This window comes from Pongo abelii, chromosome 14 (assembly GCF_028885655.2).
Source record: "Pongo abelii isolate AG06213 chromosome 14, NHGRI_mPonAbe1-v2.0_pri, whole genome shotgun sequence".
In the NCBI taxonomy this organism is placed as follows: Eukaryota; Metazoa; Chordata; class Mammalia; order Primates; family Hominidae; genus Pongo; species Pongo abelii.
The window spans coordinates 54,464,301-54,491,770 of record NC_071999.2 but is presented as its reverse complement, the minus strand read 5'-3'; the positions used below and the strand labels follow the sequence as shown (position 1 = coordinate 54,491,770).

Genomic DNA, 27,470 nt, shown 5'->3' with positions numbered 1-27,470 from the left:
AATAAATAAAAATCAATAGTGTTTATGTATACTGATAATAGTTCATTTAAAAAGCTTTTAGAAAAAAGTAACAAAACAAAACAAAACAAAAAACTTGCCCAGGAATATGCCTAACCCCAAGTTCTATATGCCTACAGATAAAAATTATTTAACAGTTTTGAAATTTATAAAAGACCTAAATAATTGGAGAGACAGACTCTGTTAATGGATGGGAAAAAAAGACACATTCATATATTATAATATATAATATAGTAATATATTCATATATTATAATATATAATATAGTAATATATTCATATATTATAATATATAATATAGTAATATATTCATATATTAATATATGAATACAGTAATATATAAAAAATACATAATATTTATATTTATATATAAATGTAATTAATATATTAATACATAATGCATTAATAATATATTAACACATAATGCAGTAATATATTAACACATAATGCATTAATAATATATTAATACATAATGCACTAATAATATATAATACATAATGCATTAATAATACATAATACATAATGCATTAATAATATATTAATACATATTATAATATGTGAATGCATCTTTTTCCCATCCATTAACAGGTTCTCGCTAATTATTTATATTAATTATTTATAATATATTATAATATATATTATAATATATGAATGTGTCTATTTTTTTCCCAAAGTCATCTATAAATGCAATGCAATTCCAATCAAAATTCCAAAAGGTATTTTGGTCAAACATGAAAAGCTGATCCACAAATTCAAAGTGCCAAAATAAGAGCTAAGGCTAGTAATAAAGCCATAGTGCAGTCGTCCCTCAGTGTCTGCAGGGGATTGGTTCCAGGAACCTCCAAGGCTACCAAAATCCGTGAACGCTCAGTTCCCTTATCTAAAAGGCATAGTATTTTCGTATAACCTACACACATCCTCCTGTATACAGATGGTCCCCAACTTACAATGGTTCAACTTAACAGTTTCTTCTGACTTTACAATAGTGCATGTATGCATTCAGTAGAAATAGTACTTCAAGTACCCATAAACCATTCTGTTTTTCACTTTCAATACAGTATTCAATAAATTTTATGAGATATTCAAGACTTTGTCATAAAACAGGCATTGCGTTAGATGATTTGCCCAACTGTGGGCTAATGTAAGTGTACTGAACATGTTTAAGGTGAGCTAGACTAAGCTATGATGTTTGGTAAGTTAGGTGTATTAAATGGTACAATCCCTTTGAAGAACAATTTGGCATATTTAGTGAAGTACAAAACACCCCATTCCTGTGCCTAACAATTCTGCTCTTAGCTATATAGCCTAGATAAGGGAAATTCTCACATGAGAAGGAGACCTAGACAAGAATGTTCATGACAACTTGTTAGTCATAGAAAACAATACTGGAAAAACTAAATGCCCATTCACAGAACAGTTAATGGTAATATAGTCATGAAATCGAACATCATATTTAAAATGAAGGACTTAGAGCTATGTTTACCAACATGGATAAATCTCAGAAATCTGTAGACTTTGATAGAAATTATACCTGGGTAGAAGGTCTATCAGTGTCTGTTATATTTTAAATATTTCATTAAAATATCTATAAAGAAGCTTCTTCAGCACAATTCTTTCTCTTTGTGTATTTAACCACTTATAAATAAAATTACCAGTAATCATAGGTGGTAAGTTCTGAGACAGTTCAAAGTCAGAAAAATATGCTCCCCAGGCCCAGGCGTGGTGGCTCACGCCTGTAATCCCAGCAATTTGGGAGGCCGAGGTGGGCAGATCATGAGGTCAGGAGATCGAGATCATCCTGGCTAACACGGTGAAACCCCATCTCTACTAAAAATACAAAAAAAAGTAGCCTGGCGTGGTGGCGGCCACCTGTAGTCCCAGCTACTTGGGAGGCTGAAGCAGGAGAATGGCGTGAACCCGGGAGGCAGAGCTTGCAGTGAGCCAAGATTGCGCCACCACACTCCAGCGTGGGTGACAGAGCGAGACTCCATCTCAAAAAAAAAAAAAAAAAAAAAAGAAATGCTCCCCAGTCTTCACCTAAAAGCCCAAACCATGGCCAACTTGTTATTCTTTGTATCCAAAGTGTTGTTTATCTATTCTTGTGTGTCCTACACTAAAAGTACTCATGTACTTTGAAGTATGTTTTCAAGTAACTTACCAAACAATTCTCATGAGCAGCTATATTCTCTGATTGTGCAAAGTACAGGACATTATACTCGACATCTTTGGGGCACAGTGCACATGTCCTTTTTTCCATCTTTTCTGCAACCTGAAAGACACCTATAAGTAACATCCCTGGTGAGAAATGGAAAAGTGGAATTTCTTGGTCTTACTAACTCCTCTTCCAGTCTTAAAGTGGAAGGCAGGGCACTTGTTTTTATGAGAGATTCTTAGTTCCCAGAGAGACAAAATATTGGGGACCCAAGTGAAAAAGCTGTTTATTTTTTATTTTTTAATGTGCTAATAAAAGAATTAATGAGTTCATTTCTAAATGCCTAATAATGAGGATAACTTCTTCTTTTTTAAATGTAGAGACAAGAGGCTTGTTCAGTTGCCCAGGCTGGAGTGCAGTGGCTCACTGCAGCCTTGAACTCCCGACCTCAAGTGGTCCTCTTAAGTCACTGGGACTATAGGTGCATGCCACCACAGCCAGCTAATTTTTTTTTTTTTTTTTTTTTGTAGAGACTGGGTCTTGATACCTTGCCAAGGCTGTTCTCAAACTCCTTGCCTCAAGTGATCCTTCTGCCTTGGCATTTCCAAAGTGCTGGGATTACAGGCACGAGCTACTGTGCCTGGCCAAAATGAGGAAGACCTTTATTCAAGAAACACAACCAGGAATTTAAATACAGGCAAAGCTCTCAAAACACTGCTTTGCCCATAGCAAGCTCTCAATAATAATAATCATTATTGTCATTACAAATGAAGAAGAAAACAATGGCATATTAAAAAATAGTGCTCTGGTTAATTATCTATTTAAAAAGTTAGAATCCTAATGCCATACTGTATTCAAAAATAAATTCTATGAGAATTAAAGACATAAATGAGCAATGTACTTTAAGTGTGTTTTAATTCAATATCATGATTAGTCAGGAAAGATACATGAAGGTAGGAAGTAGATTTTTTTTCTTTTTAAAGGCAAAGAATGGAAAAAAGGAAAGAAATCTAAGGGAAGAAGAGGTAGGAAGAAAAGGCAAGAGGCAGAGAGAGGGAGAAGAAAGCCAGCTGTTGAGATCTCCACCCATGTGTCAGTAAGAGACAAGGTTTTTGAACTGGTTATTTGCTATTTGGCCACAAGAATTCGTTTAAGATTTTTTTTGCCCATTGCAATGTTCATCCTCTTACTTCCTTTGATTTTCTGTAGTAGAAAACAGCTTTTATTTTTAATTTTCAAATTTTAGTTTTGAAACAAAGATTTATTTTACCATTTAATGGGAAAAGTTTTCCATTTAGATGAGGTTAACTGCTTAAGTGATCCCTAAGTCTCTTCTGTTATCCAAATCTCTTCTCTGTCTCTTTAAGTTAGGTCTTTCATTTCATAAAGTCAGAAGGCTGCATTTGGAGCTAGCGTTTATTTCACATTCTGATCAGTTTCTTCTTTAATTTCTGTTTCTTGGATTTGGGTCCCACCTAGCGGGGACACAAATTAGTAGTCCCCAGCTTCCCACCAAGCAAGAAAAAAGGGTAAGATAGAGTGAAAACTGCTCAGACGGAATGAGCTAGCTGTTTTTTTCATTCATGTCTAACAACCAAAAATTTGGGAGTATCTTTTTTTTTTAGACAGAGTCTCGCTCTGTCACTCAGGTTGGAGTGCAGGGGCGCAATGATGGCTCACTGCAACCTCTGCCTCCAGGGCTCAAGTGATCCTCCCACCTCAGTCTCCCACCTCAGTAGCTGGGACCACAGATATAGGCCACCATGTCTGGCTAATTTTTCTATATATTTTTTAGAGACGGGGGTCCCATTATGTTGCCCAGGCTGTTCTCAAACTCCTAGGCTCAAGATCAGCCTGCCTCGGCCTCCCAAAGTGCTGAGATTACAGGTGTGAGCCACTGCACCCAGACTGAGGCATTTGTTGTGTTTGAGTCACTATGTTGTGCACTCTAGACTGATGCTGTCCAACAAGAAACATAAAACAAGACACAAATGTGAGCCACAGATATCACTGAAAACTTTCTAGGAGCCTCATTAAAAAAATCAAAAAGGAGGCTGGGCGTGGTGGCTCACGCCTGTAATCCCAGCACTTCAGGAGGCTGAGATGGGTGGATCACCTGAGGTCAGGAGTTCAAGACCAGCCTGGCCAACATGTCACTACTAAAAATACAAAAAAATTAGCCTGGTATGGTGGCACACACCTGTAATTCCAGCTACTCGGGAGGCTGAGGCATGAGAATTGCTTGCACCCAGGAGGCAGAGGCTGCAGTGAGCTGAAATTGGGCCACTGCACTCCAGCCTGGGCGACAGAGTGAGGCTCTGTCTCAAAAACGAAACAAACAAACAAAAACCCAAAAAAGAAACAGGTGAAGCTAATTTTAATAATGTGCTTTATGCAACCAAATATGTCAAAGAACTTACATCCTTTCAACATTTAGTCAATATAAAAGTTATTAATTCATTCTTTTGTACAGTCTTTGAAGTCCAGTGTGTATTCTGTGCTTAATAGCTGTCTCAATAGGACCAGTCACATTGTACGTTCTCAACAGCTATCTGTGGTGAGGGGCTCCTCTAGTGAATAGTAGAGCAGAGGACGTAAAGAAATGTTGTGAGATAGAACTGGTGTCTGCAAGAAGCTTACGAAATAAACAGGGAGACTAAATAGCAGTTAGGAAAATAAAATGGCAAAATTAAGTGTCACAAAGTGCAACTGCCAAGTGAGTGGGAAATCCAATACATGCTAAGGAGGTAGCCGAGGAAGTGCTCCTCATGGGAAGGAGTATTGTCAAGGGCAGGGGCCTGGAACTGGTACAACCTGGAGAGGAGGGCAAGGTGGGGTGGGTTGGGGTATGGGGTAGGAGGAACACTGTAGAGGGAAGCAGCCATATGGGAAAAGGCCCAGAGATCGGAGCTGAGACAGTAAGGCAGCCAGGCTGAGGAGGAGAGGCTGCACAGGAAGCTGGGAAAGGATTTGAGAAACGTGTTGAAAGGCTGCCGAGGATGTCTGAGCAGGAGAAGCACATGATGACAAAGTTGTTTAAGAAGGTCAATCTTGGTCGGGAGCAGTGCTCACGCCTGTAATCCCTGCACTTTGGGAGGCCGAGGCGGGTGGATCACAAGATCAGGAGGTCGAGACCATCCTGGCTAACATGGTGAAACCCCATCTCTACTACATTAAAAAAAAAAATTAGCTAGGCGTGGTGGTGCATGCCTGTTATCCCAGCTACTCGAGAGGCTGAGGCAGGAGAATCCCTTGGACCTGGGAGGCAGAGGTTGCAGTGAGCCAAGATTGAGCCACTGCACTGTGGCCTGGGCAACAAGAATGAAACTCCGTCTCAAAACAAACAAATAAACATATTATCAAGGTGCAGTTAGGACAGAAGGTTAGATGATGAAGTCAAAGGAAAGAACACGAAGTGCAGAGAGAAGTGGATCATAATCTGGACTTACGAATGTAACATGCAGTAAGGTCGCAATTCCATTTCTTCTCTAAGGCACTCATGTCCTTAGCCCATTTTTCTGTTGAGTTACTATTTTCTTATTGGTTTATAACAGTCAGGATATTAACCCTTTGTTAGTCATATATGTGGTCTTTTAACTTTGTTTATAATATTCTTTGATATACAGAATATTTAAATGTTTTACTTGATGAAATTACAACAATCATTTATTTTATGATTTCTGCTCTTGGGTGAGATGGACATAATAGAAAACACTTACCTCTGTTTTCTTCTAGAATTTTAATTTATTTTAATTAATTAATTAATTTTGTGACAGGGTCTTGCCCTGTCACCCAAGCTTGGAGTGCAGTGGCGTGATCATGGCTCACTGCAGCCTCAACCTCCCCAGTTCAAGTGATCCTCTCACCTCAGCCTCCAAAGTAGCTAGGATTACAGGTGCATGCCACCACATCCAGCTAATTTTTAAATTTTTGTGTAGAGGAGGGGTCTTGCCATGTTGTCCAGGATGGTTTCGAACTCCTAGGCTCAAGTGATCCTCCCTCCTGAGACTCCCAAAGTGCTGGGATTACAGGCATGAGGCACCATGTCTTGCCTTAATTTATTTTTAGAATTAAAATATTGGCTGGGCGTGGTGGCTCACACCTGTAATCCCAGCACTTTGGGAGGCCGAGGCGGGTGGATCACCTGAGGTCAGGAGTTCGAGACCAGCCTGGCCAACATGGTGAAACCCTATCTCTACTAAAATTACAAAAATTAGCTGGGCATGGTGGCGGACACCTATAATCCCAGCTACTTGGGAGGGTGAGGCAAGAGAATTGCTTGAACCTGGGAGGAGGAGGTTGCAGTGAGCTGAGATTGCGCCACTGCATGCTAGCCTGGGCGACAAGGGCGAAGCTCCTTCTCAAAAAAACAAAACAAAATGAAACAAAAAAAGAATTAAACTATTCATTAACATGGAATAAATTGTTTTGTAATGTATGAGATGGGAATCTAACTTATATTCATAATGGTTAACCACTAACTTAACATCTCCTTTTCATATAGTTGGATCTGTTCCTCCTGTGCTTCTGTTTTATTCCGTTGAACAACGCTACACTTAAAATTTTCAATGTTTTAGAATATATTTTAATATTTGACAACACAAAGTCCCCTGCCCTAGGATGAAACTGGAGGAAAAACATCCCAATATTCTAATCACCTCAGACCCAAAATCTACTTTGATAGAATACTGTGTTCTTATTAAAGGACACTCAAAACAGACATTAAAACTTGTAAAGTACAGGCTTAAAAAAAGCCAGTGGGGCTGGGCGTGGTGGCTCACACCTATAATCCCAGCACTTTGGGAGGCCGAGGCAGGCAGATCACCTGAGGTCGGGAGTTCAAGACCAGCCTGACCAACATGGAGAAACCCCGTCTCTACTAAAAATACAAAATTAGCCAGGCGTGGTGGCGCATGCCTGTAATCCCCACTACTCGGGAGGCTGAGGCAGGAGAATCGCTTGAATCTGGGAGGTGGAGGTTGCGGTGAGCCAAGATCGCACCATTGCACTCCAGCCTAGGCGACAAGAACAAAACTCCATTTCAGAAAAAAAAAAAAAAAAAACAAAAGTTGGTGACTCCCAAATTAAAAGCGATACTAACTGACAGGATATGCAGCTGTCTCTTGTTGTATAAGGGCTGAACATTTTTGTACAACATTGCTTGTTTCTGTGCATTGGGCGGAGCTGTCAAGTCACTGATACCTGAGCTGAGTTCCCAAGTACTTGGGTTCCAAGAGTCTTGGCATCTGGGAATACAGAGGTGGTTTGTATTCTCTCACAACTGGGAATATAGAGAAGAACAAGACAGATATGCTGACAACACTGCTGTCCTAGACCCAGAGTTTGTCTCCAGTGCAAATGGATTAAAAACATGGGGTGGGACCCACAGGTTCTCCCTAGTGGCTTTTTCCTGCTAAATCCCCCCACATCACAGTATCCTAATAGATTTTGGCTCTTCTAGCTCTTTTAATCTTCTAGACTGGAAGAAGCGTGTAATTCTCTGCAGTTGGGGGAGTCACACTGAGGACTTTTACACAGACAGGCATCTCTCACTATCTGAACTCTTGCTATGTGTTATCTGAAACTCATGGACCACATACATTTGGACAGTTTGGTATCCCTCACCATCTGAACTCAGGAACTGTACAGATTCAGGGAGGGAGGGATACCTAAAGGTGTGTCATGAAGGCTGAGGTATTTTAGGGAAGAGCCGATTGGTTTTCATCAGTAGCTGGGACCAAGAATAGTCAGCAGGGCTCCCCAGGCTCCTTTCTAGGGGGGTTTAGCAACCCTGAGGACTCACAGAGCCTGATTCAACAAGATTGCAGAATTTTAGAATTCTCACAAATGAAACTGAGAGCCAAGAAAGTTTATACAGAATGAAACCACAGAAAGATCACAAGCCTGGAATATAAGAACTATGACTAATTCAAACAACACAGTGATTCTTAATCTCTCCGGCAATCTGCAGGCCCACTTCAATGTGGAAATGGATTGCCAAGGCTCTAGCCTCTACTCTTAAAGCCCTCCAGCCAAGGGCAATCCACCCAGGGCACAGAATCTGGGGTAGCCAGGAAGAGTGGTCAAGGAACACATTCTGCCACTAAAGAAATGGGTGAAACAGTTGGAATGGGATTCACTAATCCTATCATTTCATTTAGAATCCCCTTCCAGTATAGATTTGTTCTGGACTGGTAACTAATTTATGGTGCTGGTTTGGAGATTTCCTCCTTTCTTCTCCTTTTATCATTAGTGTTTATTGCAATTTACTATTTTAGTTCTTCCACTGTTTGCTGGATGTGTAGAAGCCATTTTTATCACTGGTCCAGTGAATGCCTACCTGAACTGGATACAGACCAAAACAGTAGACATTACCTAGAGGCTTGGCAAGGAACTTGGTAATGGCCTTGGAGAATGAATGGCTCCATCACATTATCTCAGGATGAAGTGGCTAGATATGACTTTGGCAGAAGTTAAGTGTGACTGAATTTGGTTTTGGTATAGCTAGAATTCATTACTGGGAACAGAATGCATCACTGGGAACATCTTTAGAATGTATAAATAGGAATAAGGATGTGTGTGTTATAGAGAAGGGACCATGGGGAGCCTAAGGGTAGGATGTTCAATGGACTCCTTTAGGGTATCTGTTCAGCTCACAATGATGCGTACACAATGACACCCAGCAGGCATGTTTGTACTTCTTTCCTCTGGACATAGCTGATAGTCCCAGAGGACCTGCCCATCTCTCAGATATACAGAATTCAGGATAGAAGATTTCAGTTCAGATTGGGCTGGTTTCTTAAAGAAGAAGATGTAAAAACTGAGAGGCTGCGAGGGCAGCCATCTTCTATACCATCACCAGGAAAACTGGACCAGAGAAAGAGAAGAACAAAGCAGATACACTGAGAGATGCAGAAATAAGAGATAAAGGAGAGTGTTGTCAAAGTTTATAATGGCTTCTCAGGTCCTAGTCCTCAGCCCTTTCTGTAAGATGCTAAAGCATCCATGCTCTGGGGGGTCTGTGAGTCTGGTTTTCCTGCTTACTACTAATAAGCATCCCTCATGCTTAAATTACATCAAATTGTTTTTGTAGTACTTGCAGCCAGTACATGCTTATTAACACTGGAAGGACCATGACCTGATCTGTGTGTGCGCACTCACATGTTTATATGTGTTTGTGTGCCCATGTGTGTTTAAGAGAAAGACAGTGCTGGCAGCGGTGTGGAAGGTGGACTGCCTTACCCTCAGGGTCTTTCACCTAGTCTATTCCAGTGATCTCTTGTCCTTGTCTCTATTTTCCCTGTCATGATCCCACTCCATTCTTTATATTACCATCAGAATGATCTATCTGAAATGTATTACGTTACTGTCAGAATGATCTACCTGAAATGTACTATGCTACTGTCAGAATGATCTACCTGAAATGTACTGGGTCACTGTCAGAATGATCTAACGGAAATGTACTAGGTTACAGTCAGAATGATCTATCTGAAATGTACTAGGTTACTCTCAGAATGATCTACCAGAAATGTACTAGGTTACTGTCAGAATGATCTACCGGAAATGTACTAGGTTACTGTCAGAATGATTTACCGGAAATGTACTAGGTTACTGTCAGAATGATCTACTAGAAATGTACTATGTTACTGTCAGAATGATATACCTGAAATGGACATCTGCCCACATTTCCCCATCACCTACAGAAGTCAAGCTCCATAGTGTTATATACAAGTACATTCATTCCTTCAACAAATATTTAATGAGGACTTACTATTATTTAATATTTAATGAGTACCTACTATGTCCTACTACTACTACTAGGCCAACCAGTCTAGGCACTAAGGATAGAAGAGAGTAAGATGAATTTACATGCCAGTGGCCAGTGGTAGAGACAGGCATTAAACAAGTTTTGTTTTGTTTTCCAGGTAGTGATAAGTGCTATAGAGAAAAAATAGACCAGGAGAAGGAGGTAGAGTGACAGGAGCAGGGGCAAGGGGTGCTCTTTTAGACAGGATGGGCAGGCAAGGTTGAGGGAAGATGTATATGAGCAGACACCTGAATATGATGGGGAACTGAAAATGGGATAATGTGGCAATTTTTCCTTGCAGAGAATAGCAAATGGAAAGATCCTGAGGCAGGGACAGCTTTGGTGGCTTAGAGGACCTACAAGGTAGCAGGGTAGCAGAGTCATTAAGATAGGCAGGAGTCAAATCAGGTAAGGACATGAGGTAAACTGCAGGCCAGGCTCACAGATTGTTCTGAGAGTCATGGGAGACTATTGGTGGGTTTTGAGTAGGAGAATCACATTTGCCTTTTGTTTTTCAAAAAGCATTTTGGCCGCTCTGCAGGCCTGCCTGTATTAAAGGCTACAATAGAAGCCAGGAAAGCAATAGTCCAGGCAGAAGATCATGATGGTGTAGGCTTGGGTGGCAGTAATGGAAGTGGTGAGAAGCAGTCAGGCTCCAGATACAGTCAGGCTGAACACAGAACTGGCTGGCCTGACTGATGCATTAGAAGGGGTGTTGGGAGGAAAGAGAGGCCCTGAGGAGCCACTAAGGTTTTTGCGAGGAACACCTGGGCGAATGGAATGGGCTGGTGGTTGAGCAGGTTTGGAGTACCTGAGTACAGTGGGGGAAACAAGAATTCTCTTTGGGACATACTCAGTTTGAGATCATTTCAGACATGGAAGAAGTTGGTTATACCAGTCTGGAGTTTGGGGAAGAGGTCAGGATGGAAGCGCATCTCCCGTGACTTACCTTACAGTGCATATGTATACCAATGAATGAAATATCCAACTGATTGGCTTGTGGTTGCCACGTATGATGTTTACGTATGACGTTTTGTGGTTTGGTGCCTTTGTGTCATCCTCTCTGCTGGGAACACCCCTTCAACTTTTCCACCTTTGGCTGAGTCTTGCCCTTTAAAGGTAAGCCCAGGAAACATGGAGAAACCCTCTCTACTAAAAGTACAAAATTAGCCGGGCGTGGTGGCACATGCCTGTAATCCCATCCACTCGGAAGGCTGAGGCAGGAGAATCGCTTGAACCCGGGAGGCAGAGGCTGCTGTGGGCCGAGATCGCGCCATTGCACTCCAGCCTGGGCAACAAGAATGAAACTCCTCTCAAAAAAAAAAAAAAAAAAAGGTAAGCCCAGCCATCCTCTCCTCAAAAAGCTTTTCCTGAACACTGGGAGTCAGGAGTCTCTCACCTGTACCTCTGTGGTTCTGACCTCCTCATTAAAGTTGCCTAGTAGAGTCTCTAGGGCAGGGTCTGCCTAACTCACCTTTGTATGCTCAGGACCTTGCCCTCAGCCTGGCACACCGTTTGGAGCTCTACACACACGCAAGGGCAGGAACCCATCAAAAGACCCACCCACTCAAGTAGAGGGCCGGGAGTACTGGAACGACTGAGAGGAGGAGACGGGTTCCAGTCACGTCCTCCGTGAACGTGAGACCCAGCTCTTCCCTCGGGGCCGCCCCTTGACTCACCGCATCAGGGTGCCCCTCCACTGTCCTGGTTTACCGGTGAGCGGAGGGGCGCTAGGAGAGTTGACATCGGTTGTGGTGGAAGCACTGGGCTGTCACCCGCGGGGGAGGTAAACCGAAACATGCCCACCACTCGCGCGAAACCACGGGCAGTCAGAGCCACCTGTGGAACTGGCCCGGGCCGCGCTCTGTCCTCTGGGCCCCCCCCACAGGCACGCGAATGGTGAGCCAAGTTCGTCCAGTGCGGCCCCGGCGTCGCCCGGAGTAGGGGCAGGTCGGGCCCCCATGCGGCCACGACCGGAAGGCAGGCCCCTTGCCCGGATCCGTCGCTGCCCAGCCCCGCCCGCCCCCCCCGCCCCCGCGGTACACACCGGTGGGAAGGAGGAGCGCCTCCTGCGCGGGCTGGGCCTCTGGACTGCTGGCGCCGAGTACCCTCTTGGGCCGGGGCGGCGACGCCTGGGCCATGGCTGTGCTGCAGCTGCGGGTGGCGGCCGGATAGCGAGATCCCGGAAGTGCCCCAGCTGCACTAGGTTTCGTTTTCTTAAATCTGGGCTGTCGCTTTGAGTCACTAGCCGGCCCGGGGAAAGTTGGGTGTGCAGAGGGGTTGTCACACACACTGCTCCAGATTCCAGTCTAGTCTTAATTTGAATAGCTTAAAAAACCCAAACGCCGGGAGCAGTGGCTCACGCCTGTAATCCCAGCACTTTGGGAGGCCGAGGAAGGCGGATCACAAGATCAGGAGTTCAAGACCAGCCTAACCAACATGGTGAAACCCCGTCTCTACTAAAAATACAAAAATTAGCTGGGCATGGTGGTGCGTGCCTGTAATCCCAGCTACTCCAGACACTGAGGCAGGAGAATCGCTTGAACCGGGAGGCGGAGCTTGCAGTGAGCCGAGATCGCGCCACTGCACTCCAGCCTGGGCTACAGAGCGGGACTCCGTCTCAAAACAAACAAACAAACAAACACAAAAAACAAACAAAAAAACCCCAAACGCCAGGCTTCCCTACTCCACCCCCCACGACTCAGTGGGAGAAACACTCTCCTGAGGGTTCCCCCTAAAAACTTTATCATACTGGCTGGGTGGGCGCGGTGGCTCACGCCTGTAGTTCCAGGACTTTGGGAGGCCGAGGTGGGCGAATGACGAGGTCAGGAGTTCGAGACCAGCCTGGTCAACATGGTGAAACCCCGTCTCTATTAAAAATACAAAAATTAGCCAGGCTTGGTGGCGGGCGTCTGTAATCCCAGCTACTCGGGAGGCTGAGGCAGGAGAATCGCTTGAACCCGGGAGGCGAGGGTTGCAGTGAGCCAAGATTGCGCCACTGCACTCCTGCCTAGGTGACAGAGCAAGACTCCCTCTCAAAAAATAAATAAATAAATAAACAAACAAAAAAAAAATCATACTGAGTTTGGCCTAAATAAGCATATCTTAAAAGGACGCAGAATTAACCGATCCTAAATCCAGTTGCCAGTAGCAAGCCTTTATTTAGCACCCATAGGGTACAGAGCACCATACAAGATGAGGTTTTCAGTGAATCTAACATAAATGCATATAATTATAGTTAAAAAATAAGTTGTTCTGGAAAAAAGGCATATAATAGTTGGTGGTTTGCTGAGGAATTAATCAAAGGAAAACTAGAGGTCTTCCACTTTCAGCAGGTTGTAAAGAGGAAGACTGCCAACTAGGGATAGCAGAAGAGAGAAACATTAAAAAGCACAATTTGTATGGTCTTGACAACTATGAAATGAATTGCAGAAGAGTGTGGGGTCTGCAAAACAGGGAAGTGAGCAGACCCTAGCAGCCAATTTTTTTTTTTTGCCCTCCATGCAGGAGGATGAAAGAGTATTTCTTGCCAGGCCAAAATGAAAGGCCCTTTATAAAGAGACTGATATTAGGGTGTTCCCCAGCAAGATAGCTCAGGTAGGTCATAGTAAAACAAAGGGCCCTTTACCACACTCTCAGCTTACAGTAAGCTTTTTGGTGTTCCACACTTAAATATGAGTAGACTACCAAGACCATTAACTCTGAGGAAAGCCTATAATGTGAACGACCAAAACAAACATACAGGGGAAACAAAGAAACAAACCCTGGAGGACACAGATTATACCGAAAGAATACAGAGATGCATGCATGTATGTGTATGTATACGTGTGTGCATATACATACATAAACACACAAACATCTTCAAGGAGATAGAATACTGCAACCATGAGCCAAAATAGGATGCTATTAAAAAAAAAGAATATTCGGAGAAGGGGAGCTCTTAGAAATTAAAAATATGAGACAATATGAGACTAGAAAAATAAAATGCAACAGATGAACTGGAAGATTAAATTGAGAAATGCTGCTAGGAAAAGGTCCTAGCAAGAAGACAGAGCTGAAAGTTAAGAGAAAAGATAGGAAAATTAGAGATCAAATTCTGGAGGTCTAACATCTGGAAAACAGGAATTCCAGAAAGAGAGAAGAGATGGGAAATCATTAGTTTCAGACCGAATGATCCCACCAGGCACCTACTACAAAGGATGAAAATGGACTCTTAACAGGGACAGAACATTGAGACAAAGATAAACCTATAAGCTTCAAGAGAGATAAAAATGGATTATATATGCAAAAGAGAAGGAACAGAATGGCATTCAATTTCCAGTAGTCACCCTGGAAGCCAGAAAACAGATTTTCTGACTCCACAGCAACAGCACTGAAAGCTAGCAGATGTCTTCTGGGCACGGAGACCACTAAAGAATTCTATACCTTGCCAACCAAAACAGCAATCAAGTGTAAGGGTAAAATAAAGACATTGTCAAACACACAGAGATTCAAAACATTTACTTTTCATTTTTCCTTTTCAAAAGCTATTGGAAGAGCTTTACCAATATGTGGAAGAGTAAACCAAGCAAAAGGAAAACAATGGGATCTAACTGGAAACAGATCCCACATAAGAGACAAAGTGAATCTCTGGGGTACTGATGGAAGATGATAGCTATGAACCAGTCCAGACTAAAGCAAATCAAGATTTTAGGAGAAATTTCTCCAAGAAGATAAAACTGACAGAATACCTCATATTTCTAAAGGTCAAATGGACTCCACAGGCAGAGCTCAAAGAAATACTGGCTGATCCATAATAGTCCCTTTTGCACAAAAATAGTTCCCATACTGATCAAGCTTTTTTCCCCCTCCCCACTTCATTTTAGTGCATTGCCTGAAATTCCTGCATTTCTATGGTGAATAAATGGATTTCTCAACTTTCTTCATCTGTAGGTTGCTGGGCTATGTTTTGCTCCTTTTCCTAGCTGTCTGGTTTCCCAGTCTGCTTGGGCTTCCCAGTCCCCTTTTCCATTAGATAGATGATCACGGCTAAGTAACCTATGGTAAAGTGCTTACTCTTTCCCTTTTTTCTGTAAAAAAAAAAAACGATTTGCAAATCATGCCCAGGAGATACGAAGGGGTTGTTTCAGATTTCATAGTTCAGAATTGTTTTCGTGTGTGTGTGTGTGCTGTGTTGTTTTTTTTTTTGAGACAGGTCTTGCTCTATTGCCCAGGCTGGAAGTACTGTGGTGAAATCATGTCTCATTGCAGCCTTGACCTTCCAAGCTCAAATGATCCTCCCACCTCACTCCTGAGTAGCTGGGACTACAGGCACATGCCATCATGCCAGGCTAATTTTTGTATTTTTTGTAGAGACAGGGTTTTGCCAGTTGCCCAAGCTGGTCTTGAACCCCTAGGCTCAAGTAATCCACCTGCCTCGGCCTCTCAAAGTGTTGGGATTACAGGTGTGAGCCACCATACCTGGACTTCTTGTGTTTTTTAAGTGAAATTTTTGCCCAGTACAATTACTTCTGGCCTAAATAAGCAACACGCGACTACTTTCTAGGTTTCCTTTTCAATAACTGTATCTCTATCTAGAACAAAAATATTCAAGTTCTTCCAGGTTTCTATTCCCTCTTCTCCTATCTGTTTGTATTCAAAGAGTAGAGAAAATCTGTGGGAAAGAAGACTCATTTCAAAGAGTTTGCCAGAATCTTACTTACAGAAGAGCTTCTCCCTCTCCCTACTCAAATGGTTGATGGGACAGTGTTTTATCGATCCAGATATTGCTTCTCCAACAAGTGTTAAAATACTTGGGAGTAACATGCATAAAATTAGATCCTCAGGTGCTGTTGCCCACCTTGTAGCTCATAATGGTAAATGATTTGCCAGGAATTAAAAATCAATTTTGTAGGTAAAAATGTGAAATTTAGCTCTTTGGGGGGGCATGAACTAAAAGGTAACAGTCACAAAAGCAATTAGAAACAGCTGAGTTCTGTTATGACATTTGTTTCTCTTAATATATAATTTGTAAATAAATTATAAATTGTACAGTGGTATTTCATATAAAATATACACTTCCATCCTACTCATGTAAAGTAGCACAGCAGTGAACAAGATACCCTATGTGTATGAAAATATCCTAATTGTGTTCCTGGAATTTCTAAGTCACACAAATAAAATCTGAAATAAAACATAAACCCCATGACAAAGGAAAATGGAAGGGAATTACCTTGATGGACCTAGACCTTCTTTTGCATGGCTTTAATTTCAGCCTGATAAGCTAATTTCACAAACAGGCGTTAGTTATGTATTTATAATATTTTTTTTCTACATTTATTAACCCCACATTGGCAGAAGATTTCCTTCTCAGGCACAGTCCCAACTTCATAGCCATAATCCCACGTTAGCTCTGTTCTTGCTTTCACATACCTAGAAAGGAGAAATTTGAAAAGAATCATAAAATACCCTAAATAACTACCAATGAACCAAATTATATCAATTTTCATATTAACATTAACCATCCTCAAAAATATGATCTGTTCTCTCACCCAACATCCACCAATTAGGAATGACCTTTTATTAAGAATAACCATTTGAGTTTTATTTCAAATCTACTAAAATGTTAAGTAAGAAGGAACCTATCAATATGAGGAAGGAAGTGTATTTTGCCAATAGTGGGACCCAGTCATGTGTTGAGGCCTGCAGTGTGGAAGTAGCTGGGGAATAGCTCTGAATTAAAGATTATGTAGCACTCTGCATCATTTATCCCGAGTGGAACTGGGTGATACCTGATATCTTCAGCCCTTTCAGGCATTCATTCTAAATGGCAGTAAGAGTTGAAATTTCAGGTGTGCAAAATCTTATTGAATAGGAACAGTTTAGGATAATTGAATATTCTACAGTACCAGATATTTGGGGCTATATCTTTTTAAAATATTTTAAAAATATTTTAAAGTATATATCTTTTTAAAATATTTTTCTATTGTAATTATCATTTTTTGAGACAGGGTGCAAACTCTACCTCTTGGGCTCAAGTGATCCTCCCACCCCAGCTTCCTGAGTAGCTGGCCACCACACCTGGTGAACTTTTTCTATTTTTTTTAGTAAAGACAGGGTTTCGCCATGTGGCCCTGGCTGGTCTTAAACTCCTGGGCTCAAGCAATCTCCCCACCTTGGCCTCCCAAAGTGCTGGGATTACAGGTATGAGCCACAGCGCTCAGGCCCTCTATTGTTAAAGTCACAATTTCAGAATTAAGTAAGCAAAATCAATTTCAAACCTGTTGGTGAAGAATGCCACCAATGGAAAATTCCTGTTGTGTGTTTCTACAAAAACATTCTGTACCAAGAGATTTGGGCAACAACTATGCTGTTAAATAAAAATAAACACAAAGGTTAGAAATAGCATAAAGTCTGATGCCTTGTGCTTTTGCATTAGAAAACCATTCTGTTTTTAATATATCACACTGATTTTGTTCTTTTTTTGTTAATGTATAAAATATCACAGCTCCTGTTAATAGTGGGAACCCATTCAGAAAAGCCCTGTTCTGACACTCTTCTATGTTGCTGGCAGAAATGCAAAAATGGGACAAATCCCTATAAAATATGTCAATATTTATCATTATTATAAATGCATTTGTCTTTTGATTCTGCAATCTCATATCTAGAATTGTATTCCACAGATTCATCTGCATATGTTTCCATGTGCAATTGTTCATTGAGCATTGTTTTTAATGCTAAAGGTTTGGAAATAACCCAAATATTTGCCTAAAGCAGATTGGTTGAATAAACTTTGGTATACAATACAATTCTATGCGGCTATAAACAAAAGCATACAAATAAAAACAATTTGAGAAGCTCTGGGTATTAATATGGAATTGCCACTTTTTTTTTTTTTTTTTTTTTTTTTTTTGAGACAGAGTCTCACTCTGTCGCCCAGGCTGGAGTGCAGTGGCATGATCCTGGCTCATTGCAACCTCATGCCTCAGCCTCCCAAGTAGCTGGGATTACAGGCGTGTGCCATGATATACGGCTAATTTTTTTTTGTATTTTTAGTAGTGACGGGGTTTCGCCTTGTTGGCCAGGCTGGTCTCGAACTCCTGACCTCAAGTGATCTGCCTGCCTCGGCTTCCCAAAGTGCTGGGATTACAGGCATGAGTCACACCATGCCTGGCCCAATATACTGTTAATTTGAAAAACAAAGTATAGAACAGTGAATATAATATGCTATGTTTTATGTGAAAAAAAAGGAGGGGGGGCGGAGAAATAAGGCCAGGTACGGTGGCTCATACCTGTAATCCCAGCACTTTGGGAGGCCGAGGTGGGCAGATCACTTGAGGTCAGGAGTTTGAGACCAGCCTGGCCAACATGGTGAAACTGTGTCTCTACTAAAAATGCAAAAATTAGCCAGGCATGGTGGTACACACCTGTAATCTCAGCTACTCAGGAGGCTGATGAGGAGAATCACTTGAACCTAGGAGGCAGAGATCGCAGTGGGCCAAGATCACATCACTGCACTCCAGCCTGGTGACAGAGCAAGACTCGGTCTCAAAAAAAAAAAAAAAAGAAAAAAAGAATAAAAATGATGACCTACAGAGAGAAGGTGGAGTCGGGGCATGGGAACAGGAGCACAGTACTTCTCAAGGTATGGCTTTTTTTTAACAAAAAGTTTTCACAAAGTAAGTTTAATATGAAGATGTACAGAACCTAATTTTTACATCACTGTAACAAACAAGCCTTTTGGAGAGGAGACACTGTAAGCAACAAATTTCTTTGCTGAAGATAGCCATTATGTATCGTCGTTCCGAGGCTTCTAAATAGATGATACCATTTCCTCATATTAGCACTATTCCAGTATTGCTCTGTTGCCCACTAGCTGCCATCTCCACACATTCATCACGTGATTCATTAACGCCTGTAATCTCAGCTACTCAGGAGGCCGAGGCATGAGAATTGCTTGAACCCCAGAAGCGGAGGTTGCAGTGAGCCGAGATTGTGCCACTGGTGACAAAGTGAGACTCTGTCTCAAAAAAAACAAAAAACAAAAAACAAAAAACCAGTATATTGTGGCAATCTTTCCATATTAATACACCATTAAATCCCTGCAGTATTCTTTGGACATATCTGCCACCATTTAATTTCACTGACAACTTCCTAGCCATACATTTTTTTCAACTCAGGTAAGTGAGCTTATTTAAATCTGATATATTTACTTTTCTTATACACCATTTCTTACAGTTTTTTAAAAGCAAATGTTTACTATGTGCTAGGCAGTGTTCTAAGCACTTAATGTTAATTGATTACATTCTCATAACATCCTGAGACAGTTATCATTTATCCCCATATTACAGAGGTAGAAAATGAGGTATCAGAGGTCAAGTAAAACATCCAACCGTACACAAGTGGAGGACTGGAATTCTAACCAGATGGTCTGACTTTAGAGTCTGTTTATCTTATTTTCCTCATAATTTTGTTAAGTAGCATAGAAAAAAAACAGTTGTTCAGAAATAGGAATCTCAGCCCTTATACTCACATTAAGGAAGCGGCCGACATTTCCTTCTTTTGTGGCATCCAATAAAAACATATTCCCTTTATTGAACTTTGTTAGAGAATCAGATGAAGTATTCTTGGTTTCACTTAGCAACTCTTCATCACAAAAGACCTGCTGTCTTTGACATGCTGTAGATCGTCCCTCTTGGGGTTTCTGTATTTGAACCTCAATTGCCTTTTTAATATTCTGATTATCCAATGTGGTCGCCTGGTTACATCTGCTCCTTGGTGGAGTTTCTTCTCTATATTTAGTTATATCTATCACATCTGATTCAATCAGCAGATTATCTTCAAACTCATCAACATGGTTTGAACTTGAGTCCTCTAATAGACATTTTGGAAGGAAACATCAGGAAATATACTTGCTGAGCAATAGTGCTGACATTAACAACACTAATTAGATGCTAGGTGCTTTAATTATCAATCCTTACAATGTGTTAGGCAGGTAGTATTATTTTAATTGTATAAAGGAAACTTTGAGTCTCTGAGGGATTAAGGAATTCATCTGACCCACAATAACGAGAACTGGGGTAACAAACCTAGAAATGTTTGAATCCCAAAGTCTGCCTTCTTTCTACTACGTAACAATGCCTTTTTATGAATCTACATCTTGCTTCTTCATTATTATATTTAATCTCTACTCTTAATAAACTGACTTTCTTCTCTTTAATTCTGGAATCTGCACTGAAGTATATTCTAAACAAATGTAACATAGTGGGTGTTTTGGAGGCACTCTAGGCCTTTATGCTGCCAATAAAAGGCCTAACCCTGACAGAGTCACCTTCCACAAGTCCCAGCAGTGACAACTGTATTGACTGTATTGCTAGGGGTTTTGCACATATTAGTGTTTGGTGTTTTACTAGATGACCATTCAATAATTACACTTTTGTAAACAATAATCCTTTAAAAGCAGATGCATTGCTCAATCGTTTTTCTTATCCAACAAGGAAAATAATTTTTTGAGAGTATTCAAAAGTGTGAATATGGCTGGGCACGGTGGCTCATGCCTGTAATCCCAGCACTTTGTGAGTCCAAGGCAGGAGGATGTTTGAGGCCAGGAATTCAAAACCAGCCTGGGCAACAAAGTGAGACCCCATCTCTACAAAAAAATTAAAAAAAAAGAAATTAGCCAACAAGGGGGTGTGTGCCTGTAGTCCTGTTTGCTCAGGAGACTGAGGTGGGAGGACTGTTTGAGCCCAGGAATTGGAAGGTACAGTGAGCTATGATCCCACCACTGCACTCCAGCTTGGGTGACAGACTGAGTCACTGTCTCGCTTTAAAAAAAAAAGAAAAAGATATGAATGCATGTCAGATGGAGTAAGTATAAATTACTTATTTTAAAACAGCCACAAAGCTACTTGGACCACCTAATTCAATGGCGCAAAGAAATTATACTTGTCTAAAATTGAGGCTCTTGATTTAATCATCACCGTTGCTGCTGGCTGCTGTTCCTACATGTACTCATATTTTAATCATGGGTTACATGTAAGTCATAATACAACTTTGGATTTTTTTATACAAAAAGTATGTAGCTTTTGACTTCTATTGGAGTACCCGCTATATATATTGTAGCAGTCAATGAAAAGGGCAGAAGAACCAAAAGCAACGGTATGCAATGTGGCTCACATGCATGATAAAATAAATATAATACACAAAATCCCCTTTCTTGATAGACCTTTTCTATCAAGGAACTGCCATGTCTCCTCCAATCTCCATCCTTTAATATTAGGTGGAGAGCTGCAGTTGCAGGGGGGAAGAGACAGCAGTGGCTCACCAATTCTTCACAAACGGATATCTCTCAGCAATGTCTCCTTGCGAAGGACACAGTGAAGTGCAAAAGTACCAAAAACAATGTTTGTCCAGTTGTAATATTAACTATGGCAAGGACTAGTAACTCTGAAACACAAGGACTCAGGGTGGCAATATTTTAGCCTTTTGCCAGAGTCATGCTGAGTATGCTCTGCGGCAGTATTGGCTAGGCAATTGCAGGAGAGTGATGTGTGTTTATTTTGAAAGGCGTCTACAAAGAGTTTGAAAGTGGCTGCTTTGCACAATGGTTCCAAAGCCACGGACAACACCTGTGCACCACACAGACTCAAGAGTTTTCCAGCCCACCCCCTCTTGCCATGCAACAAGTCACTACTGGCAATTAGACCAGAGGTCAGCAAACTTCTTCTGTAGAACACAAAATAGCAAATATTTTAGGGTTTGCTGGCCATGTGGTCTCTGTTGTGATTATTCAACTCTTGCTGTAATGTTGAAGCAGACAATATGTAATGTAAATTGGCTGTATTCCAATAAAACTTACATTTTATTTTATTTTTTTGAGACAGGGTCTTGTTCTATCGCCTAGGCTGCAGTGCAGTGGCACAATCATAGTTCACTGTAACCTCAAACTCCTGACCTCAACAATCCTCCCGCCTCAGCCCCCTGAGTAGCTAAGACCACAGGTGTGTGCCACCACACCTGGCTATTTTGTTGTTGTTGAGACAAGATCTTGCTACAGTGCCCAGACTCATGGCCTCAAGCAGCCCTCCTGCCTTGGCCTCCCAAAGTGCTAAGATTATGGGCATGAGCTACTGCACCTGGCCAAAACTTTATTTCTGGACACTAAAATTGTAATTTCATATAATTTTCAAGTGTCAAAATATTATCACCTTCTGATTTTTTTCAACTATTTACAAACATAAAAAACATTCTTAGTTCACATGCCATACTGAACAGATAGAGGGCCAGAGGGCCAGATTTGGCCCACAAACAATAGTTTGCTGATCTCTTATGTAGACAAGTTGTAACCTTTCTGACAAATGCAGCATGTTTATTATGGAATCTAAGAAAATGAGCTACAGGTATTGAGAAAGAGACAGAGAAACAGGCAGAAGAGGTAGGCATTCACAGAAGAAACAAAGCCTACTTTGTGCTCCCTTGGTTTTAGAGTTCAGATGCTCTCGGAGTGGTTTAAATCCATCATTATCTTCTGGAGTGACAGACTCCGAGGAAACAAATTCCTTAAAAAAACAAGGAAGATGTCTTTACTTTCCAGGTCAGGCAAAAGTATTTAGCAGTTAGGCCTCTTTCATCAAGTGCCAGTCATCATAGGCTATATGTACTAGATTCGTTTTGAAAAGCCTCAAAGCTGATATCATAAGGAGTCTTTAGACTAATGGAGTCAACATGTGTCATCCCCTTTGACTCTGTTCTACTTCTAGGTGCTTTATTAAGCCACAGCTATAAAGACTGTCAAGAAATTCTTTGGGAATTAAAATCTTAATGCATCCCTGTCTGTATCCCCCAATTCTAATCATCTCAGTAATGAGAAAGTGTTATTACTAGATTATAAATTTGGCCTCAATTGTAAGTTATGTAAAGATGAAAAACACTCATTGGCTAGTTTCTACTTCAAAGAAAGGTTAACGAATTTGATAGTGCTTACACACTGTAGACACTGCAGTCACTTTAAGTAGTAATGATAACTTTAAAAGAGGCGTATATACTCAGCACAATGCTTGGCAACCAACTAAGTGTTCAATACACATTGACCATATTATTATGAAAGTTCTCAGTATGTGAATGGTCAACATGTATTGAGCACTTAGTTGGATGCCAAGCATTATGCTAAGCAAGTTGCTGATGTTTATCTCATTTAATCCTCATAATTCTGAAACATATACTATTACCTTTTTACAGATAAAAGAAATGTATGTATGGAGATACCACCCAGCTACTACGCAGCAGAGCTGGAGGTTAAACTTGGGTCTGTGTGACACCATGGCCAATCTTTTCATAATTCTCTGACCCTAAGGAGGTAGCTACTGTACCATTACCAGGCAGAGGGCAAATATTTGCATAACACCTAAAGCAGAGTTTTTACTTTTCATCAACAAGCCCTAAAGTAAGCTAACATTATGTCTCTCTCTGTTCTCTTTTCTCTTTCTCTGCTTCTACGTTTCAGTCTCTGACTAATCTTTAGTTCACAATGCAAAGGGTACCCTCAGAGGCTACCACATAAAATACTGTTTTCTGGATGATTCTTTCATAAAATTGCATCTCTTCTTTCTCATACATCTTAAAAACTTTGGCCAGGTGCAGTGGCTCACGCCTCTAATCCCAGCACTTTGGGAGGCCAAAGTGGGTGGATCACCTGAGGTCAGGAGTTTGAGACCAGCTGGCCAACATGATGAAACCCCGTCTCTACTAAAAATACAAAAAAGTAGCTGGGCATGGTGGCAGGCGCCTGTAATCCCAGCTACTCGTGAGGCTGAAGCAGGGGAATCGCTTGAACCCAGGAGGCAGAGGTTGCAATAAGCTGAGATCGTGCCATTGCACTCTAGCCTGGGCAACAAGAGTGAAACTCCATCTCAAAACAAAACAAAACAAAAAACAAAAACCTTGTTCTCCTTCACCTAAATTACTTTGTCCCTTTTCTTATATATCACTATTAACTGCTGAAGACTTTAGCTTCTCCCACAAACTCTCAGAATGGGATACCTCTCGGTCTCAGTGGAGCACACTGTCAGATCATGACCAGCATTCTCCTCATACAGCCAAGCTGGAAACACGCCAACTGCCGTGGATGATACTAAGTAAACAGAACATGGTCCTAGCATTTCCACAGTCCATCATTCCAAAACAATAAAAGAAATTCTACACACTATAAAGTAACACAAACATTTTGAGCTAAGTAAAGGATAGGAAGGCAATAGTTTATATCTCAGAAGGGCCCCAGCAGCTGGGTGCGGTGGCTCATGCCTATAATCCCAGAACTTTGGGAGGCTGAGGCACGACAATTGCTAGAGCTCAGGAGTTGGAGACCAGCCTGGGCAATATAGTGAGACCCTATCTCTACTAAATAAGAGCCGGGCATGGTGGTGTGCACCTGTAGTCCCAGCCATTCGGGAGGCCGAGGGAGGAGGATTACTTGAGCCTAGGAGATTGTGGCTGCAGTGAGCTGTGACTGTGCCACTACACTCCAGCCTGGGTGACAGAGTGAGACTCTGTGTCAAAAAAAAAAAAAAAATTTAAAAAAGAAAAGAAGGGTCCCATCTACATTTTGCATTTTTTACCATTTTTTTCCCATTGTGTTGAAAAATGGCTGTCTTGGATTCAGGATCTCTAATAACTGAATGATGTCGAATTCTTGAAATATTATCATATTTCGTTTCCCTAAAAAGGAAAAAAAAGTTATTCTGTATCACTAAAAATTCTCTTCATTCTCTTTACTGAAGTATAGATAATATCCATTATTACATAAATATCCTTAATTATTACAAATTAACCTAAGTAAGAACATCTATGTTTATTCCTTTCGCTAGAGAAAGGAAATATAATAATAAATAATTTTTGAAGTACATTTGAAAAAGGAAGAGAACCTATGAAAACTTTGCAGATAAAATGACAGAAAATTTTAAAAAGCAGCAAAACTTATGACATCCATAAAAAACCTGACTGAAGTCATATAAGGTAAAATTCCAAAACTGGAACACTGAGGATAGTACACTGGCTAGATTTTTAAATGTCCTGGATTTCTCAAAGTGTTAGACTTAACAACTTTGAAGCAAAATGATAAATACAAATGAGGAGAAAAGAAAGAGGGGAAGGAAGGAAAAAGAACCAATTGATCGATAATAATTTAGATTTACTATGGGTTCCTCAGCTGTTACTTACATAGTAAGCTCCTTGGGATTATTACTGAACTTTGGTGGACATTTCTCAGTTTTAGCAGTTCTAGGATGTGTTTCCAATCCTAATGGGAGAACTTCAACTTCACAATCTGAACATGTAACTTCTAATTTCCTCTTTTTTGAAAATATATTTTTCGTAGTATTCTCATCTCTCCCATTTTCATCAATACCATTAGATTTTTCAGTGTTAGCTCTGCTTAGTAATCTTCCTAAAAGGAAAATGTTAAAGAGTTTGAACAACACAGAAGATAATTGCTAACGATAAATAGACATCTCTATTTCTACTCCATGACTAAAGAACCCACACATTCTACGATGAAGATAAACACATTAACTCATCCTACAAAACTGTTGCAACACAAAGACCAATGTGATATTTCTTATCTTCCAGTATATGAAAAAACAGGGTATCTAAAAAAAACCATTTGTCTGTTTTGGTATAATACAAAAGAGAAGAGATTTAGCTAGAATGATACAAAAAGATATGGATGAGAAAGTACTCTAGAAAATTAGAGAGATGACTCTAGTCATAAAATTGTAGCTTTTATGTCTAGTTAAAAAGACTTTATCATCTGAAACTTAAAATTTTTAACAAAAGTACCTATTTAAATATGTGGTGATATGTTCTTAGTGTTGTCATATTAAGTTCTGCATAACACTAAAATCTTAGTCTAAAGTTCATGCATTTTCTTTCAAGGGACTCAATATTATGGTTGCCAAGTCCAAATTAACAGGAGGATATTCTTACCCATCATTAGATCGGAGACATATCTTAGTTACATTTTCTAGCAACAACGATAAAACCAATGATACTTCCTGGACACCACCTGGCATTTTACAGGTAGCTTTCATCCAAGAGTTATTTTGAGAAGTATGAGAGATGAACGTCTAGGCAGGCTGTGTAGAATGTGGATTTGTAAATGGGGAGTGGCAGGGATCCATACGTGTGACTACTCTGAATTCAGATAACTCTGCAAGCTGCTTCTTGCCCTCCCTGATGTGAACCTGACATTTCTTTTTTTTTAAGCACGTGGTCATGTAAACAGATAAACCTGATTTTTCAGATGAGTAATTTTCAGAACCTGGTTGTTCTTTTCCCTGATGCCTAACTGCTAAAACTAAGTCAAGGACAATTCCTTTAGACTGGCTCTAAAGCCGTGTTTCCCAAACTTTCTCACAGAAGGATGTGCACAGAAAATAAGGGATTTTGCCTGACATGCTGGAGGTAAATGTGTAAGACTACTGAAGACTGATGTGTTTGGCCCTGGGGGTTGTGGCCCTAAAGAATCAGTAATTGCATGACTGTAACACACTGCTCAGGAAGTTTTGCTCTGCAGCATGGACAACTCTCTGCAGTCCCCAAAATAGAGTGAGTTGCCTAAAGTCACTGACTGAATTATAACATGCAGATATTACATAATTAACTTGTTAAATTCTAATAATAGCTCAAAACATTGAATAAGAAAGTTTTTGACTGGTCATCTTTACCTTGGCAAGCCAGTCATTTAGTTTTTTTTTACTTTTAAAAAGTTTTCTTCCCTTACCCCAAAGTACCTGTAGCCATGCAGACAAAACAAATGTGCCTTATACGTAACAGGCCCTCACACAAAAACCCAAGTGTCATCTCTGAACCTTTCTTTTCTTGAAGAAAGTACCTCCTAAGCATCTCATCTCTTTAGTGCTCAAGTTCCCAGTTTACCTGCCTTTCTCTGATGTTCCTCTTAGATACTGTTACTCTTTACCTTGCTGTAAGCTCTCAACGGCCCTGGCTAGGAAAATGGATATTCAGAAAAGTGGATTCTACTCTAGAATAATTTGAAAATAAACTTTTGCTTTACCTGAATAAATGCAAACAAATGTCCCTCTGTCAATGTCATCTAGGCAGCGGACACCCCATCCCTTCTGCTCAGTTTTGAACACCTGTAACCTCACTTGAGGACCATGTTGGACAACTCGGTTTTGACACAATTGTCGATTACATTTGCACAAAAGGCTGCATTCATAAATGCTGTCAACAAAATATGCAAAAGAGAAAATCAGACATCTCAAAAAGCAAAAAGCAGTTTATTGTCACTTCACTGGCACTGATAACTACTGAGGGAAGCAGGCTAAATGTGAAAGCTCTTAGAGGTAGAGTGCCTGGGTTCCCATCACAGCTTCCACATTTACTAGCTGTATTATCTTGGATGAGTTATTTAACTTATCTGTGCTTTATCTTTACATTTTTAAAATGGGGATTATATGACAGTACCTCCCTCATAGGGCTGCTTTGTGAAGATTAAGTG

General features: G+C 40.7%; 2 protein-coding genes across 15 annotated transcripts in view; both read right to left on the bottom strand.

Moving 5' to 3' along the window:
* Positions 1–16,205, bottom strand: part of PHF11 (PHD finger protein 11) — a 36,143-nt gene extending 19,938 nt beyond the window's left edge. Inside the window, exons 1-2 of one of the 3 annotated variants that reach the window (XR_010136773.1) lie at positions 12,024–12,520; positions 2,176–2,297 (exon numbers count right to left, since the gene is read on the bottom strand). Coding sequence is in view for 2 of the 3 variants with exons in the window: in XM_002824275.6 (XP_002824321.1) it covers positions 2,176–2,297; positions 12,024–12,117 (216 nt within the window). In the remaining variant the exon portion in view is untranslated. Of the gene's footprint in view, positions 1–2,175; positions 2,298–12,023; positions 12,924–16,187 lie in introns of those variants that run through there. The other 2 variants (XM_063714911.1, XM_002824275.6) reach the window with 2 other exon arrangements.
* The window catches only part of SETDB2 (SET domain bifurcated histone lysine methyltransferase 2), a 50,450-nt gene continuing 38,928 nt past the window's right edge, over positions 15,949–27,470 (bottom strand). For 9 of the 12 annotated variants that reach the window (XM_054529521.2, XM_054529526.2, XM_054529520.2 and 6 more), the window contains 7 exons: positions 27,024–27,193; positions 25,169–25,394; positions 24,568–24,667; positions 22,419–22,512; positions 19,488–19,828; positions 17,236–17,324; positions 15,949–16,387 (listed from right to left, as the gene is read on the bottom strand). In XM_054529521.2, the coding sequence (XP_054385496.1) occupies positions 16,270–16,387; positions 17,236–17,324; positions 19,488–19,828; positions 22,419–22,512; positions 24,568–24,667; positions 25,169–25,394; positions 27,024–27,193 (1,138 nt within the window). In that variant the 3' untranslated portion in view covers positions 15,949–16,269. Of the gene's footprint in view, positions 16,388–17,235; positions 17,325–18,337; positions 18,975–19,487; positions 19,829–22,418; positions 22,513–24,567; positions 24,668–25,168; positions 25,395–27,023; positions 27,194–27,470 lie in introns of those variants that run through there. The other 3 variants (XM_054529523.2, XM_063714906.1, XR_008512898.2) reach the window with 2 other exon arrangements.